The sequence below is a fragment of the Elephantulus edwardii genome, unplaced genomic scaffold (assembly GCF_000299155.1).
Source record: "Elephantulus edwardii isolate Elephantulus edwardi_28Jun2011 unplaced genomic scaffold, EleEdw1.0 scaffold00019, whole genome shotgun sequence".
Taxonomy (NCBI): domain Eukaryota; kingdom Metazoa; phylum Chordata; class Mammalia; order Macroscelidea; family Macroscelididae; genus Elephantulus; species Elephantulus edwardii.
In genome coordinates, this window is record NW_006399769.1 from 8365045 (window position 1) to 8383798 (window position 18754).

At 48.7% G+C, this 18754-nt stretch overlaps 1 protein-coding gene across 1 annotated transcript; it reads left to right on the forward strand.

Annotated features, from left to right (window-relative positions):
• The first annotated feature begins 4817 nt into the window (after positions 1-4817).
• Positions 4818-6839, forward strand: ZFP36L2 (ZFP36 ring finger protein-like 2). The gene is made up of 2 exons (XM_006882321.1): positions 4818-4926; positions 5431-6839. The coding sequence occupies exons 1-2, from the start codon at positions 4876-4878 to the stop codon at positions 6811-6813; spliced, it is 1434 nt and encodes a 477-aa protein (XP_006882383.1). The 5' UTR covers positions 4818-4875; the 3' UTR covers positions 6814-6839.
• Positions 6840-18754: the final 11915 nt, after the last annotated feature.

Consider the following 18754-nt stretch of genomic DNA (forward strand, 5'->3'; position numbering starts at 1 on the left):
GAAAAGAAACTCCTCAGGATGGGGGTGTGCATTTTTCCTTCACTAAATCTGCAGGAAATGTGTTGGACATAAACTCAAGAACTTGCCCCCTACAAGCCTCCCCCACTTCTGTGAGTCTAGTTTTATGTCTCTTCCTACAGAGGAATTTTTCTTCAGTTCGGTCATTCAGTCAGCCAAGTTTATTGCAGCTACTGTAGGAAGTGAGGCTCCCACATTGAATATTTGCTCTGTTCCCAGGTGCGGGCCACCTGCAGGCCTGAACTAGCCTCTTTTGTCCCCCAACACCTCCAACATCCAGCCATCATCGCCTGTCTGCACTGCCTGCCTATGAACCAACTACTCAGAACTGAGCTTGTGGATTTTGTTTTGTTTTTGGGTTTTCCCAGAATTGGACTTAACACGTGATTGCTTCTTTCTCCCCCCACCCTCCCCCTTTTCTGGCTTAATATAAAGGCTGGATTACTTGGCAAGTAGCCCATTTGATCCGATTTTTAAATTTTATTCTATTTTAAATATTGAATCCTAAGATAAATAAAGATCAACTTCATGCAGTTTTGTTTTTATTGTTTGCATGTGTAAGGCCTATGTGACCTATAATTCCATTCTATTAGAAGAGCCACTGAGACAGATTCTTAACGTGAACGCTGTCATAGGTGATGCTCAGCACTGGGGACACTCAGCCACGAAGGGTCACAAGGGAGCACTTGTCCAAGGAGAAAACTCAGAAGACAGGCTGGACGAGGATGAGCTTCCATTGGGGTTCCTCACAAGGACCACGGAGGGACAGTGGGAGGAGTGATGATACAATTCGGGGATTATAAAAAAAAAAAAATTCAGGGATTATCATAATAAAGAACGTATGTATGAATAACTGGGCAGCCGTGTTGGCGACGGCTGCTGCTAGTGTGCCATGGAGTCGGCACCGACGCACAGCTGGCCCGCTAGAGGATCGGCTGAGAGTTAGCCCTGACTCGACAGTATATAACAACATGAATGACTGAATGGAATAGCAGTCTATTGAAATTTTAACTCAAATCAGAATTTGAGAGCTCCTCTCACCCCTAAAAAGATGTTTGTTGTAATATTAGGAAACCTGATTTTGCCACCCAATGAACGCTGTTAGACATTTACACATTTGCTTGGTGGGTTACAAGAAGATGCTTAAGATGACAGTTTAAACACATTTACCCCTTTTTATGATCCAGTCTCTTCCCAGCTTCTTCCTCAGATAGCCAGCAGGTGTCGCTGTTGCATATGTTTTGCTAATGGGCTATGTTTCCCAAGGGACTGTATTGCCATTTTTAATTGATAATTTCAGAACAAGTGTTACCTAACCTGTTACTTTAAAATCTGTAACTTGGATGAGTTTTAGCCTCAGCCACATTTCTTTTTCATCGTAATTATCTAAGAAAGCCATTTCACTCATAGTGTAAAACTTGTGCCACCATTTAGGATCTTGAAATAATCTGAACTACTTCTTGGGTGAGCAGTGGCTCAGAATTACTTTTCTGATGTTGAAGAGTTCAATATTATCATTTCCTACTGCAGAAAAGCTGATGTTTCAAATGCAATTTGTCTTCGAGTGAATACCACCTAACACTGACAGCAAAACAAGTGACTGAGACAGGGCCCGGGAGGAAGGCGGGGACAGGCTTCAGAGCACAGCAAGTTTCCTGGGTGGTTTTGCAGCACTCCATCCAAAATGTGGTTTTTGTGATCCTGAATTAATTACCTGGGTAGACATCTTTCAGGCCCAAACTTAATGGAAAGGTGCCAACTTAACATTTCTTTTTCTCTGAGATGTAAGGAATGAAGACAGGGAATTACTGGCATACTGTGGTGATAACCATGAAAGAGTCATTATTAAACTAGCTCCTAAAAACACCCAGCTCCTTTATTCCTCATTTTAGAATGAAATAAAAGCAGTTACATAATAGAAATGATAATCATGTTAGCAAGTAGTCTATACAAGACTATGTAGCATAACATGTTTACATTATCTCCAGAACGCTAACAAGCACACAAGTGAGTTCTTAGTGCTGTTAAATGGGAATTACCCTTGATTTTGATCTTCACTATGGTCAGCTCAGGAGAGTAAGAGAGCTGTTCTCACTGGGTTTCTATTGGAAATCTTGTTACTGGCCTAATAGCAATGCCTTAGGGAAATAACTGTTTCACTCTCTGCTGATACAGTGCCACGGAAAATTTAGAGGATATCCTCCTGCCTTTTGCCAGATTGTACTGATGTACTGTGTAGAAAGCACCTACCCTGGGGGGCCACCCTCAAACTCTCATGTTGGGAACCATCTGAACCACAAATATGGACGCAAGTTCTCAGGTGCCCTGGGCATTTCCTTCAAATGTCAGCCAGTTACCAAGCCCTCCAAACGAACCATAGCTGACCCTCACCAGTTTTCAGAAGCAGTAAATTACCTGGGGAAATATGTGTCTCCCAAAAAGCAGCTGGTAGATTCGAACTGCGTACCTTTGCTTTGACAGCCTAATTTCTTATTGGGCCACCAGAGCCCCTTGGACTTTGGAAAAGGTGGTTTTGTGTGGGTTTCTTTTGGGGAGGGAGGGAGTCTAGGATCTATAGGTCAGCCCAGGCAGCTCTAGTAGTACGGAACTGCACTGCCAAGGCAAAGTTACACAGTTTGAATCCACCTGCGGCTCCACAGGAGAATGGGCAGTTTTCCTTATCTGCAATTTACTGCCTCTGAAAACCTGCTGGAGGGTCAGTTACCAGTTGGTTATAATTTGAAGGTATACAACAACAATAGGGGTCAGTCCAATGTCTGCACCAGGCTCGAGGACCTGAGATTTCTGGTGTTCTCTTAACTCTGAATCTGAATGTTTGTAAGTCCCCATCCATGTGGCCAGAGACTGGCTTCGTACATGTTTATGCTTTGTAATTTTTTTCTCCAAATACATAATAGTTCATACTTCTATCTTAAACAGACAGATAGCATCTCATTTACACCTTAAAAAAGGTGAGGGATAAGTAAAACAAGATTTTCCTTAAATTTGCAAATAAGAAAAACCAAGTAACAAAGAGATTATGTGATTTGCCTGCAATCACTGGCTTGCAGGGGACGGGTGAGAATTCCAGCCCCAGTTTTCTGTTCTCAAGTCCTCACTAGGCTGGTGTTGAGTGCAGCAACACAAACTGCAGGCCCATCTGGATTCTAAGGAGTGCCTTGCCCATTCCAGTTAACCTCCAGGGGAAATAAATGCAAAAGGCACACTGTAAGAAAACATCAAGTTTGGATGGGTGTTTAGGCCCAATTGTGACCTGGACTTCCAGCTGGGCCCTGCTCCAGCTCTTGACAAACTTGACAGCTCTTGACAAGCTGCAGCGTGGAGAGTTGCAGACCAGACTCCTCCAAGAGGTCGGCTTGCCTAAAGAAGACAGTGACTTTAGCCTTACTGGGCGCTAGAGGGGGTGCCTGTCCCATACTGGCCGTGGGCGGGGCGATCAGTCGCGCCAAGTTGGCAAAGCACACGTCCCAGCGCAGGCTGTTGGGGTGTGGAGCTGAAGGCGCGCCCACCATGCGACCCCTTTGTCGGCCACTGGCCCACCTCCGCTGGGGCCTGCAGCCCGCACCGAATAAGGAGGGGGGGCCCTGCGTTCCAAGGGCTGGAAAATGAAGGCGCTCGGAGGGTGCTCCAGGCCCTAGTTTTGCCAGGGCGGGGAGGCTCGGGTACTGCACCCCAAGCCCCAGAGTACTGAAGGACAGGCCAAGCAAAGCGGACGGAGAAGACGTGGCCCACAAGCCTATGCGACTCTTCGCCCTTCCTCGGAGCCGGCTCCCCCGCCCGGGCCGCTCCGAGCCTTTGGCCCTGGCTCAAGGTCTTGTGATGTGATTAGCAAAGCCAGTGCCTTGTCCTCAGCCTCAGCCCTACCAGACCGCTCCGGCGCGCAAACCCTGTTTACTGCGGATTGGGCGGGGGAGGGGGCGGGGAAACGGGCCAGAGCTCCTCTGGGCGAGACCGCTACGGCGTCGCCCTCGTGGCCACTCCCGCCCCCAGCCCGCCGCGCCTCCACGTGCTGGGGCCGCCACCCACGGCAGCCAGGGCCGGGATAGTCGCCCCTCGTCCACAAGCACCCTTTGCACATCAGTCAGGCGCGGATGGTTTGCAGCATTTATGCATTTTACAATTCCCGCGCCCTGTACAAAACCAAGGGTAAAAGATAAAAGCTCTGCAGTCCGCCCGCCAAGCAGGATCGGGCGGGGAAAGACACGTCTAGAGCTGCAGGACCCCGATCGCATTGTACGTGCTGGGGCTTTCCACACTGCAGCCCCACGTGGGCAGCCGTACCTTCCCGCCGCCACCCATCAGCACCCATCTGGGTCGGACTCTCCACGCCGCCCAGCGCGCCCTGGCAGCCAGCCCCGCCCCAAGGCCTCTCCACCCCCTCCCCAAGAGAAAAAAAAATTGGCGGCGACCAATGGGAGGCCGGGAAGACGCCTGACGTCCGCGAGCCGCGGGCGGCGTTGCCTGGAGACCCCGGCCAGGTCAGCGTTCTGTCCCCTCCCCCGGCGCTCCTACGGCCGGGGCCCTCCCGGCCTATATAGGGCGCGCGCTCTCAGGCAGCGGAGTTCCAGCAGTCCGCGAGCTGCCGTCGGCTCCGCGCGGGGGGCGGGCCGGGCACCCGGGGCGCGGAGGAGCGCCCTGCCGCTCTCGATTCTCCCCCCACTCCGCACTCCACGCCACTCGAACGGGTCGCGCTACCCCCTTCCCCCCCCAGCAAACTTTTCGCCCCACCTCCGCCCCTCGCCCGTTATTCGTCGTGGCTCAAGCACTGCTGCGCCGCCCCGAGGGCTTCTCCGGACCTACGAGCCTGCAGCTTGGACCATTACAGGATCCAGAAACATGTCTACCACGCTTCTATCTGCCTTCTACGATATCGAGTTCTTGTGCAAGGTACGCGGGGCAGCTGGGCGGGAGGACAGCAGGCAGGAACCCGCGTTTCCAGACTTTGCTTCCTTCCCGCGGCTCTCGGGGACTCCCTGCTCACAGTCAGTTTTCAAATCGGGAGAAATCCTAAGAGTTTGCAGGAGCGTATGCTAGTCTCTTAGGGGTGGAGAGCAACAGCCGGGAGGGAGGAGGGCACTCAGCGAGCTGCTGTTGAGTTTGCTCCGGAGCCGACTGTGACCGCGCTGCCCTGGGTTCCCTGACCGGGTGTGGGCCGCAGGGACTAGGGTCACATGTCGAAAGTGTGGCCCGCGGTGAACGATGGGCGTCCTCCACTGCCCGACTCCTCCCTCCGCGATCTTGCTGCTTCTGCGCGTGTATGGGTGAAGGGTGGGGGCCCAGGCAGATCGGCCAAGAAAAAGTCCGGAAGGCTGGCTGGAAGTTGGGCTGCAGCGCGCCCCGATTCCCGTCCTTCCAATTTTCACCCCTTCCCCGAACCCCTCCCTTTGGCAGACGGAAAAATCCCTGGCCAGCCTCAATCTGAACAGCATGCTGGACAAGAAGGCGGTGGGGACGCCCGTGGCCGCCGCCCCTAACTCGGGCTTCGCTCCGGGCTTCCTCCGACGGCACTCAGCCAGTAACCTGCACGCGCTCGCGCACCCCGCGCCCAGCCCCGGCAGCTGCTCGCCCAAGTTCCAGGGCACTGCTAGCGGCGGCGCAGCGGCGGGCGGCGCGGCCTCCTTCGGGCCGCTCAAGGAGCCGTCGGGCAGCGGCGGCACAGCCCTGCTCAACAAGGAAAACAAATTCCGGGACCGCTCGTTCAGCGAGAATGGAGAGCGCAGCCAGCATCTCCTGCACCTGCAGCAGCAGCAGAAGGGCGGCGGCGGCTCCCAGATCAACTCGACGCGATACAAGACCGAGCTGTGCCGGCCCTTCGAGGAGAGCGGCACGTGCAAGTACGGCGAGAAGTGCCAGTTCGCACACGGCTTCCACGAGCTGCGCAGCCTGACCCGACACCCCAAGTACAAGACGGAGCTGTGCCGCACCTTCCACACCATCGGCTTCTGCCCCTATGGGCCGCGCTGCCATTTCATCCACAATGCGGACGAGCGGCGGCCCGCGCCGGCCGGGGGCGCCTCCGGGGACCTGCGCGCCTTCAGCCCGCGCGACGCGCTGCACCTGGGCTTCGCCCGGGAGCCGCGGCCCAAACTCCATCACAGCCTCAGCTTCTCTGGCTTCCCGTCGGGCCACCACCAGCCCCCGGGGATCGAGTCGCCGCTGCTGCTCGACAGCCCCACGTCGCGCACGCCGCCGCCTCCTTCCTGCTCGTCAGCCTCTTCCTGCTCCTCGTCGGCCTCGTCCTGTTCATCGGCCTCCGCGGCCTCCACGCCGTCGGGCGGCCCGGCATGCTGCGCCTCGGCGGCGGCGGCGGCAGCAGCCGCGCTGCTGTACGGGGCGGGGGCCGCAGAGGACCTGCTGGCGCCCGGTCCCCCGTGCGCCGCCTGCTCGGGCGCCAACAACGCCTTCGCCTTCGGCCCCGAGCTGAGCGGTCTCATCACGCCTCTCGCCATCCAGACCCACAACTTCGCCGCCGTGGCCGCAGCCTACTATCGCAGCCAGCAGCCGCCGCAGGGCCCGGCGCCCCCCGCGCAGCCTCCCGGCGCGCCCCTCCCGGCCGCTGCCGCCTCGCCGCCCTTCGCCTTCCAGCTGCCGCGCCGCCTCTCGGAATCGCCCGTGTTCGACGCGCCCCCCAGCCCCCCGGACTCGCTGTCGGACCGCGACAGCTACCTGAGCGGCTCCCTGAGCTCCGGCAGCCTCAGCGGTTCTGAATCCCCCAGTCTCGACCCCGGCCGGCGCCTGCCCATCTTCAGCCGCCTGTCCATCTCCGATGACTGAGGCAAGAGGGCGCCAGTGAGGAGGAAAAATGGCACAGCCTCCAGAGGGATGGGGGGGGGGGGTTCTTGGTCACCCCACCCTGCTGGGGGCCGCTGGCAGACTGCAGGCCGGGCAGCCGAGCACTTGGACTCAGACTCTGCAGGGAGTGGGCCTCCACCCCTCCCCTATCGGTTTCCTCTTGTTTTGCTTTTTTATTTTTATTATTATTGTTATTATTATTATTATTATTCTGAAGTTTCGTTCTTGTTGAGCAAAAAAATAGCCAACCAGCATTTTTGTATTGGTGAACAAAATACTCACAACAGGGCAGTTGTGATGCGAATAGAACAAAACCAAACAACCTTTTTTAGCTCTCCAGTATGTTTGGGACTGGGGGGTGGGGGGTGTAATCAACCCAGCACCAGCAGCTACCAACCACCATTCCATCTCCTAACTTGAAAAGCATTAGTCACAGTCCAGATGTGGGAACTCTATCTTGAGAGAGGTTCCCAATTGTCGTTTGTGTTTCAGACCAGTGTAAACCAGCCAGTCACCACCTTACTAAACTTAAAAGCTTTTAGAAATCAATATTCTACCAAGAATATGCCTTGATAGTTGCCCTTGGCCTTAGGTTATGAATTCTTTTTCTTGTTTTACAAAGTTTATATATTAAAAAAAAAACTTGCATTCCAAAGTTTCATACTGGTTTCAATACCACCACTTAGTGGATGTTTAGAAGCATTTTGTCTGCTCTCTGGAAGCCTTGGGCAGAGCTTCATTTGTAATTGTTGGGGAAAAACTGCTGAATTTTTAGCTGTTTTGAGTTGACTTCGCACCACTGCACCACAACTCAATATGAAAAACTATTTAACTTATTTATTGTCTTGTGAAAAGTATACATTGAAAATTTGTTCATACTGTATTTATCAAGTATGAGAAGCAATAGATATATATTCTTTTATTATGTTAAATTATGATTGCCATTATTAATCGGCAGAAGTGGAGTGTATGTTCTTTTCACAGTAATATATGCCTTTTGTAACTTCACTTGGTTATTTTATTGTAAATGAGTAAAAAAATCTTAATTTAAGAGATTGTATGTAATATTTATTTCATTAATTTCTTTCCTTGTTTACGTAAATTTTGAAAGATTGCCTGATTTCTTTATAGAAATCTACCTTGATGCTGTGGAAGTAGTTTGAGGAATATTTTGAGTTTTCTTAGAATGTATTAATGGTTGTAGCCTATCCAACTTTAAAGGAAAAAAAGAAATGATCATGTAGTTTGCAATCAGACCTAAAAGTGGCATACTTTTCTAATTCTAACTTTATAAATTAGCAAAAGGTGGGGTTTTGTTTGCTTATTCCACCAATTCTACTGTGACACACTCAGTAAAAAAGACATGTAGCAATAACGGGGAGGGAGGAGGGTATTTGTCTCCCAGTGCCTTCGGAAGGGCCCGAATTTGCCTTAATCTTCCTCAACCAAATAAGTATTGTTTCTAGTGCTTGAGAGAATTTGAATGTAGGATGGGTTCAACTGCACAAAAACAAGATATCTTACCACTTTTTTTTACAAAGATATAACGTGAAGAGGCCACCTCTTAGTGCTGAAGACATGTAGTTCATGAATATGCCTTGTTAATTACAGAAAAAATTCCAAAACTTGTATTATTTTTTTTTCCCTTGTAGAAAAGGCAGGAACGTCTCAGGCGTTCCTGGATGGTGGATGAATGCACAGGTAGTTAGTTTGTATGTAGGTACCGTTGGAGCACTATGTATGTATCTACTCTCTGGACTACTTTGACCGAAGTAGGATTTTGAATGTAACAAGATAAGTCAACTTGAGTTGTAATATATTTTGGGGAATCAGTTCACTACAGATTGTGACTGTAAACATTGTACTGTAAATGTTTTGTAGTTTCCCCCCAATAAAACTTTTGGAAAAATGTTAACGTGAAGATAGCTTTTTTTTTTTTTTTTAATTGGAGCAGGAACCTCTAGCTTTCAAGCTTTTCATCAACTTGTTAGATCTTGTAAAACTGGCAGATTCAGAGGTAGGGCCTCTGCCCACTGTCACTAGTTTGGATTTTATATATCAAGTTCTTGTAGCTGGAAGACAATAATTCTTTGGACTGTCAAGGGCATTAGTTAGCTGTTCCCCTAGGTAATAAGATGCATCCCAGTGCTGGCTGGCTTGTGGCAGGGCCTGGGGGGTGTGGCGGACCTGTGAGTCACCCAGCGGGTCACGTGGCTAAAGGGGCAGCTGAGGGTCTGATTTTTTTTTTTTTCCACTGGGACACCCAGGAACAACTGCTTGGAGTAGGTGGGGCCTCTGCCAGGCTGTGCTCTTGAGAGCCCAACCAGAGAGAGAGCCGCCAGGTTCAGCTTGGACTTTGAAAAGGCTGGCTCCTTGTCCTGTGAGGCAGGGAAGGGAAGGAAGATTAAACAGGTTAAACCTATAACCGGGTGATGTTTGTTTATGCAGACAACTTCGTCTGGGAATGAGCGCACAAGTTATTTATGAATAAAGAAAATTAGTGGCTTTGCTTTTAGACAGCTTGTGAGGGGCCAGAAAGCAAATTCAACCCAAGGCTTGAGAAAAAGGAAGGAAAATAAGCCATGGATTTGCCTACTGACTCAACAGTTGAATAGAAGTTTTGTGTGGAGACTTCCCTCTTCCACCATCACTTTAAAAATTTAACATCAGGGTCGTAAGTAAATGTGTTTATCCTCTTTCTTTCCTCCTCCCACATACACACAGTACAGTTAAGACACTTCTTCCAAAGTAGGTAAGAGATTTAGCTATACCAATTTTTCTTATCTACAACAGCTGGGCTCTATCAGCCAAGGCTCACATCCCCCTCTCCCTGGCCCTAACTTACCCAGGGTCTCCTGTGACTCACAGCTGAGCCCCGAAGGCTTGGGAGCAGGCTGGTGATCAGCCGGGCCTAAGGCAGCTGTTTCACGTTAAAGATGATTGCACTGGTGTTAACTGGAGCATTTTGGTGCTTCACAAACGCTGCCAAAGGGGAGAGGGAACAGTTTCAAAGTTCTCCCAGATGCCTGGACCCTGGCTGAGCGCGTCAGCAGAGGGGGAAGGGAAGCCAGAGGCCAAAGCAAGAGCTGGGGTAGCCTTATTCCCTGCAGGCTCCCTGGTCTCAGAGCACCATGAAGAATGTGCAATGAGGAGGGAAAGTCTACAATGTGGTGCTATTTAGGCCAAGATGCATTTCAAAGGCCTTGTTTCTACTTCATTCCAAAACTTATTTTTCTAAACAAGTACTTTTGATCAGCTGGAATGTTGGGAGTTTTTTCTGGAGTAAGCCACATTCGTTTTTAAAAATTGGTTTACTTGAAAGCCCAACTGCTGGACTCTGAAGCTTTGTATTGTAGACTCAGTGAACCATGGAGGGCTTTTGGGAGGAGAGGGGTCAGGGGGTGTCATTCAGAAATTTCCCCTTGCTGTGGATCAATGGAAAGACCACAGGTCATTGTCTTTCTGCAACGACTGGAATAAACAGCACACCAAGCCCTCTGCTTTCTTGTTTCACTCTTTGGAACATCTTGTGTACATTAAGGAATTAAAAGTATATGTTGAGGAGTGGAAAAAAACTGATGCTAGCTCTAAGGTTGAATTGTACTCAATATAAAATTCTTTTATAGTCCAGTTGTGAAAGGAGACTAGCATGATGGCACTTAGACTGTCTTGTCTTAGAATGTGGGCTTCTAAATGCAAAGAAAGAATGCGAATGCATGCATGCATATATTCATAGTCATTCTGTCTCTTTCTCTCTGTCTCTCTCTCAATCTGGGGGGGGAGGGGGACGGTGCCCTGCAGTGGCTCAGGATGACTTGGCCAGGCCTGAGAGCGTCCTGATGCACCAAAGGCCAGAACTCAAAGCTCTTGGCTGCCTGGTCTCTGACTCAGCACTCAGAGGCTCAGTGTTAAAATCTGCCCCAAGAGGGGGGAGGATGGTTCTCAGAAAAACTCCCAAGTGGACGGGTGTGTGTGGACACGAGCTGGGAAGCTTCTGAAGCTGGAGTCAGAACCACCCAAGGTCCTCACTCTTCTGCAGCTTTGCTTGCGGGGCAGGAGTGAGGTTAGACGCATCTCTGGGCCACGTTGGTTTTTTTTTTCCCTTGAAATCAGAAGCTGGGTCTGCACCCTCCTTGGCCTGTAAGTTAGTCAGGGCCTGCTGGCTGCTGGGCTGAGGCTGGGCAGAGCTTACCTCCCACCGGGGGCCCCGCTGACGGACGTTGCTGCGTCAGGGAAGTGTCTTTCTTTTTCCTTGTTCATGGCCCGGGCGGAAGTACAGAGCTGAGGCTGTCCAGGGCAGCTTCAGTCCGGAGCCGCTGGCAAGACCAAGGAAGGGAGGGGAGAAGGTGGAGCCAGGCCGGGCAGCGGGCCATCCCCCAGCGGGGAGCAGGTGGGGACCTCCAGGGCCCAGTCTCCAGGCACTTCTCCCCACCTTCTCCCATAGTTTGATGGATCTAAAAAGTCCATGGACGTGTGTGTGTCTCGGGCTGCGTTTCTGCGTCTGTGTTGAGTGTGGAAGTGTTTGTGGGTCTCTGTGTAGGTGTTGTGTGGGGAGTATTGGTGTGTAAATATCTGCTTGTAGAGGACTGGCTTCTGATGCTTGTTCATGTGTCATCTGTGTCTGGATGTCGAGGGGTGCAGGTGTGAGGCTCTCTAGGTGGCTCTGCGTGCTTGGAGCCGGCCTAGGTGTGTCTGTTGAAGTGTGAGAGTTGTTCCTGGGGGGGGTGTGTATGGGGATAGTGGGTTTGGGTGTGTCTATTCCGGTGGGAGTAGGACGTGGATCTGTTGGGTGTGAGGGTCTGTGGATGTTGCTGTTCCGGGTCTGCATGTGGGTGTGTCTGTTGTGTGGGGATTGTGTCTGTATAGATGTGTTGGTGTGGGTTTAGCTATCTGGCTGTAGTAAGTATGTAGCTGTCTTAAGTGTGGGGTGTGAGGTCTGTGGGTGTGTCTGTAGCTGTGTCTATGTGGGAGGTGGGAGTTACCAACACTTAACAGGAGAGCAGCCTTTTTTTTTTTTTTAAGCAAGCTGCTTTCAAGTTTAAAAACTACTTTCAAAACCCGGAAATGGAGGATGGAGGCCAGGCTGTCACCCTGCTTCCTGCAGCATGAGGTTTACAGGTCAAGGTTGCAGGGCTGGCCAGTCAGACCTACTGGGGGCCCCCCCAGAACTGCTGTCATGAGTGGTCACACCTGCCAAAGGCGGGCTTGACCACTCAGGCCTGCGTGGACGTTTTTAGAAGCAATTCTCTGGGCAGAGACTAAGGGAGTCCTTTTCTGTCCATCAGAGCTGAAACAGCTCTGTCAGATAGGCGTTCTTGTGCCCTGGGGGGTGAGAGGCAGCTCTGAAATAGAAGGAAAGATATTCAGGGCTTGAGGCAGACAAGAAAACTCCTGAGCTGGCTGAAACCAAGTTTAAAATATTTCTCTAAAAATAAGCTTTGTTTTCCTTGTGGATTCCTCTGGCAGTCAAGCCTCCTGTTAGGGTGCTTAGCTGGCCTGGGAATCCAGGCGGAATTTTTAAAAAAGTGTTTCCCAGCTGTGGCCTTGGAAAGTTCTCTGTTTTCCATTTATTAAACTCCTAGTTTCCGGCTAATTAAAATTATTTTCAAATAAAACTCCATGGCCCAGCAATATTTGATGAAACACAGAATTCCCGGTGACCCCTCTGTAAGGGGTTGGGGCTAGCTGCAGACAGCTTTGTGCCCCCTCCGGTGGGCCCCTCCCAGGTAGGTTTTATGGGGAAAGGGGTTGGCTTTCAAATGCAGGCCGCCCCCCTCCCTTTCCTTTCTAAGCCCCACCCAGTGGCTCATTTGCAATCTAGTCTCTGAGCCCGCACCAGGTTAAAAAGGGCTGAGGGTTTGCCCTCCACCTCCAATAACCTGGAGTTGTGGGTGGTGCAAAGTGGTCACAACTTGGCTAACTTGGCTGAGATGTTATTGTCCCAGAGGGGACTCAATCTACACTCAAAAATAAAACCAACAATACTCTGCTGGAGAATGAGGGGCAATCTCCTCCTGTGCCAGTCAGGTCCAATTCAGCTGTACACAACAAAAACACCCCACAAATAGATAGCATTGAAAACTTAACAGGGAACCATTCTCTTCTGACAAGATTTCTCCACTAAGAGTCTACTCCAGGGCCATTGGTACGTGAGATCTTTGAGTTCTTTACTGACTTGGTTGCTTCGTGCCAACTTGTCTATGCTCAGACTGCAGTCTAGTCAAGTCAAAGTGCTGGGCTTTGTTGAGCACTTGTAGGACCCAGGCTTTTGCTCACATACGTATCAGATTTGGGTGGGACTCATCAGACCCTTAAGGCCAGTATGTTATGTGGATGGGTGCTGCCTAGAGCTGAGGATGGTGGAACTTGGACTTGAATGCTTCGGGCATGCTGTCAGCAGGGGCCCAGTCCTTGGGAAAAGACATCATGCTAGAAACAGTGGAGAATCAGAGAAAGAGGAAGACCCCCAACAAGATGGATTGATACTGTAAGTGTGGCTTGAGCATGTCACCAGTGATGGGGATGGAACAGGAGAGGGCAAGGTTTGATCTGTTGTTTGCAGGGTCGCTGCGAGTCGCAGTCGGCTGAACAGTACCTGACAACAGTCTGAGACCCTGCTTGGGTGAGAACCAGCGCTATGTGGTCAGACATGTGGGCACCTGTTGGTTGTGGAGACAACCCGGACACTAAGTGGGCAGTCTCTTCACGCATCCCAAGGATGATTCCTGACTGTCTGGTAAATGCTGTGCTGGAGCGGCTGAGGCAAGTGGAATGGCCTCATCCCTGCCTTCATGGGGCTTACACCAGCTCGACAGGCATCCAAGATCATATAACAAGTAATTACCAAGTGTACCACTTTGGATAAATATATGACAATCCTTTAACAGTTACAGAGTACCCTTATAAACCAGCGTATATCCTCAAAGAATTGTTCATACAAACAGACAAAAATGTTCATAACAGCATTATTCATAATAGCCAAAAAGTAGAAGCAACCCAAATGTCCAGCAATGGAATTATTGTTGTTAAGTCCATTGAGTCAAATATGACTCATAGTGACCCTTTAAACAACAGATCTGAACCCTACCCTATCCTGTGCCATCTTCATCTTCTCTGATGTAATTGAGCTCATTCCTACAGTCACTGTGCTAATCTATCTCATTGAGGGTCTTTCTCCCTTTCACCTTTCCAAGCATGGCATCCCCTGCCAGGGAGGAGCCCCTTCTAACAAAATGCCCAAAGCCTGTGAGGAGAAGCTTTGACATCCTTGCCTCTAAGGAGTACTCTGGCTGCATTCTCTCCAAGACATACTGGTTTATTCTTTTGGCAGTCCATGGGATATTCAGTACTGTTCTTCAGTACCACACCTCAAAGTTATTGATGATTCTTCTGTCTTCCTTATTCTTTGTCCAGCTCTCAGATGCATAGCAAGTGATTGAGAAGACCATGGCCTGAATCAGGCACACCTTAGTCTTTAAACTGACATCATTGTGCCTCAGTAATTTGGAGAGGTCCCTGACAGCTGACTTGCCCAATTTGATATGTCTCCTGATCTGACTGCTGGGACCAAGGGTGTTGTTTGTATATCCAGGTATGATGAAATCACTTCCAATTTCAATCTTTTCTGTCTACCATGATGTTGCCTATCGGCCTGGTGGTGAGGATTTTTATCCCTGTTGAAGCCTGGTCTTTGATCCTCTGATCAATTTGCAAGTTCTCTTCCTCACTTTCAGCAAGCAAGATTGTGCCACACACAATTCCATACATGAAATACTATGCTGCCATGTAAAGGAATGAACCACTGATACCTACTACCACATGGATGATCCTTGGACATATTGTGCTAAACAAAGGAAGTAACATCCTTCCAGCTACACATGGTAAGATCCCATTTGTATGAAGTATCCAGAAGAGAGAAATCCCCAGAGATAGAAGGGAGGGTGGGGTGACTGCTAAGTGGATACAGATTTCTTTTTGAAAGAATGAGAATGTTTTAGAACTAGATAGTGGTAATGGTTTACAGAGCACTGTGAATATACTAAAACTGCTGATTTGTACACTGTAAGTTGGTGAATGTTGGCATGTGAGCTATATCTTAATTTGAAAAACAATAGTTACAGTTTATGTGCTTATGATTAGTTGGTCAGGTGTTCTTAGTATTAAAGGGTGAACATGTTCAGGTCTGTAGCCTTTCCTGAGACACCTTGGTTACACTGTGTCAGTTCCTGGAGCCTTATTCATTGCTGCTGCTTTCAGTGTAACCTGGACAGAATTCTGCCCGTAGTACCATCAGCTCTTATTTGTATGCTACCTGCTGAAATGCTTCCGTGTCCACCAACTCTTTTCTTTTCCATCAGCTCTTATTTGTATGCTACCTGCTGAAATGCTTCCGTGTCCACCAACTCTTTTCTTTTCCAATGTATTGCACTGTGGTGGCTTGCATGTTGTAAATGCTGGAAAGGAGGCTGCCAGTACTCAAAATACCAGCAGCTTCATCCATGGTGGGCAGTTGTGAGTGGTGCTTCCAGACTAAGACACTGAGAAGCAAGATTGGCCATCCACTTTTGAAGAATGGGGCCTTGAAAATCTTCTAAGCAATGTGGCATCCTTGTCTGATACACTGATATACAGTATACTGTTATACTGATATAACCTTCTGTCTGGAAGACACTCGGAATTTGGCTGGAGAAGAGCTGACTCTTCAGAGTAGACTCTACCTTAATGACATGGAAGGAAGTAGATTTCAACCTTCATTTGCTGATGTGGCAAGATTCAAAGTGAGAAAAAAACAGTTTCAAACATCCTTTAATAACTGGTGCATGGAATGTACAAAGTATGAATCCAGGAAAATTAGAAGCTGTAAAAAAAATGAAATGGAATACAAATGGTCAATTACAGGTATTAGCGAGCAGAAACAGCCTGGTAGTGGGCATTTTTAATTGGACAGTTAGTTATGTGACCTGCTTTGCTGAAAATGACGTATTGAGAACTATGTCAAATTCAGTGTCAGAAAAGAACATTTCAAGATCTGTGATGAAGTACAGTGCTGGTGGTGGTCAGATAATATCCGTGTGCAAACAAGAGAAGCCTGTTAATATATAATAATTATTCAGATTCTTACACTAATCCCCAAAGCAGAAGACGAAAAAAAAAGATTTCTGCCAACTTCATGCAAAGGCTTTTGACTGTGTGGATCACAACAAGCTATGGCTGACTCTGAGAAGAATGGGAATCCCAGAACATTTGATTGTGCTAATGCAAAACCTATACTTGGACCAAAAGGCAGTCGTCAGAACAGAGCAGGTAGACACTACCTGGTTCAAAATCAAGAAGGGGGTCCGTCAGAGATTTATTCGGTCTCCATACCTTTTCAATCTGTATATAGAATAGATCATCCGAGACGCTGGGCTGTACGAAGAGGAATGTGGTATCAGGATTGGTGTAAGAGTCATCAACAACCTGCTTTATGCAGATGACACAACCTGCTTGCTGAAACTGAGGAGGACCTGAAGGGCTTGCTGCAGAAGGTCAAGGATTGCAGCCTCCTATATGAATTGAAGCTCAACATCAAGAAAACAAAGATTCTCACCACTGGGCCAATTGGCAGCATCAGTATGGATGGTGAAGAGATTGAGATAGTTAAAGTCTTAGTTTACTTGGCTCCACAGTTAAAACTCTTGGTAACAACAGCCAGGAAATCAGGAGACAAATTGCATTGGGAAAGTCAGCTGTGAGGGACCTCTCGAGAGTACTGAAGTGCAATGACATCAGGCTGAAGACTAAGGTGCGCCTGATCCAGGCTATAGTCTTTGCAATTAAGTGCTATGCATCAGAGAGTTGGATAGTGAATAGGGATGACAGAAAGAGAATTGATGCCTTTGAGCTGTGATGCTGGAGAAGAATGTTGACTATACCACAGACTGCTAGGAGAACAAACAGGTTTGTACTGGAGAAGGTAAAGCCAGAATGTTCCCTGGAGTCAAGGATTCTGAAGCTCCGTCTGATATACTTTGGGCATGTTGCAAGAAGGGACTGTCCTTGGAAAGGGACATCATGTTTGGCAGAGTAGAGGGGTGGTGCAGGAAAGGAAAACCTTCGATGAGATGGATCGATTCTGTGAGTGGAGTAGTGTGAATGAGTGCATTTGAGATGTTGAGGTTGGCACAGGATAGAATGGCATTTAGGGCTCTTGTACATAGGGTCACTATGAGTCGAAAGCGACTCAATGGCACATAACAACAACCAACTTCTGCGTTAAGAAATTGACCAAACATGCAGTTAATCTGTTGTGTTGTTAGGTGCCATCAGTTGAGTACAACTCATAGCGATCCTATGAACAAAATATCTGAACCTAGTCCTGTCCTGTGCCATCCTTACGCTTCCTGACACACAAGGGCCATTGCAGCAGTCACCATGTCAATCCATCCGTTTGAGGGTCCTCCTCTCCTTCACCGACTCTCCACTCTTCCCGATATCATGTCCCTCTTCAAGGAATATCACCTCCTAGCAATATATCCAAAGTATGTGAGATGAAGCCTCATCATTCTTGCCTGCAAAAAGCACTCTGGCTGTACCTTCCACAAGACATCTCTGTTTGTTCTCTTGGCCGTCCATGGGATGTTCAGGGCTCTTCTCCAATACCACAACTCAAAGGCATCAAATCGTTTTCTGTCATCCTTATTCATTGCCCAGCTCTCAGATGCATCGCAAGTAGTGGAAAGACCACAGCCTGAATCAGACTCACCTTAGACCTCACATTGCCATCATTACTACCCAATATTTTGGAGCGGTCCCTAACTGCAAATTTTTCTAGTGCAATTGGTCTCCTTATTTCCCAACTGCTCATAGCAAGGGTGTTAATTGTGGATCTAAGCAAGGTGAAACTGTTGACAGTTTCAGTCTCCTCTCCATCCATCATGACACTGCCTCTTGATCCAGTGGTAAGAATCTTTGGGTTTTTTATACTGAGATGCAATTTATACTGAAGGCTGCGTTCCATGATCTTCTGCAACAAGTGACCAACTGACTTGTTTCAATTAGTAGATGCAGCCTTGGATGCACTCACCAGTCTATGCCAGGAAATTTGCAGAACACCTAGTTGGCCAACAGACTAGAAGATGTCCATATTTGTTCCTGTTCCCAAAAAGGGTAATCCAACTGAATGTGGAAATTATCTTAATGTCATTGATATCACATGCAAGTAAGATACTGCTAACAATAATTCAAAATGGCTGGAACAGCACAGAGAATGGGAATTGCCAGAAGTTTAAGCAGTTAACTGTTGTTGTTGTTGATTGCCATCAAGTTGATCACAACTCATAGCAACTCTATGAACAAAAGGCCTGAAGCCTTTCTATAACTATCATTTGGAGTGTCCAGAGGCATGTTTAGGGAGCGATGCCATTCATACATTGATCATAATTGGTGCTTAGAATGCAAGAAAAACTATCAGATGATCATCACTGCAAGGAGCGCTGGAGGGAGCTCATGTGACAGAGTGTTAAGGAGCTGCGCTGCAATCCCAAAGGTACACAGTTGGAATCCACCTGTTGCTCCACAGAAGGATGGGCCGTCTCCTCCCTTAAGATTTACTGCTCCTGAAAATCGGATGGAGGATTAACTATGACTCAGCAGTACACACAACAACAAGGAGTTCTGCAGGGCTGTGTGGAGTGCTGCACGGCAAAGGGAAAGGTCAAAGCCACCAGCTGCTCCTCGGGAGAAATCTGAGCAGACTTCTCCCCTAAAAGATTTCTAGTTTGGAAACTGGAGGGTCCCTGTGAGTTGGACCTAACTGGGAGTCAGTGGGTTCATCTCGTCTTATTACCTCTCGCAGTTCATGCACTGGAGACTGGAATGCTTTAAAGAGTCTAATAGCTACTGTTAGGTGTTAAAATTGTTACATATGTTAATGTTTATCTCC

Excerpts from the sequence above, each read along its gene's own strand:
- ZFP36L2 (XM_006882321.1), top strand. The coding sequence starts at position 4,876 with ATGTCTACCACGCTTCTATCTGCCTTCTACGATATCGAGTTCTTGTGC. Across the intron at positions 4,927-5,430 it reads ATATCGAGTTCTTGTGCAAG|ACGGAAAAATCCCTGGCCAG; the intron begins GTACGCGGGGCA and ends TCCCTTTGGCAG.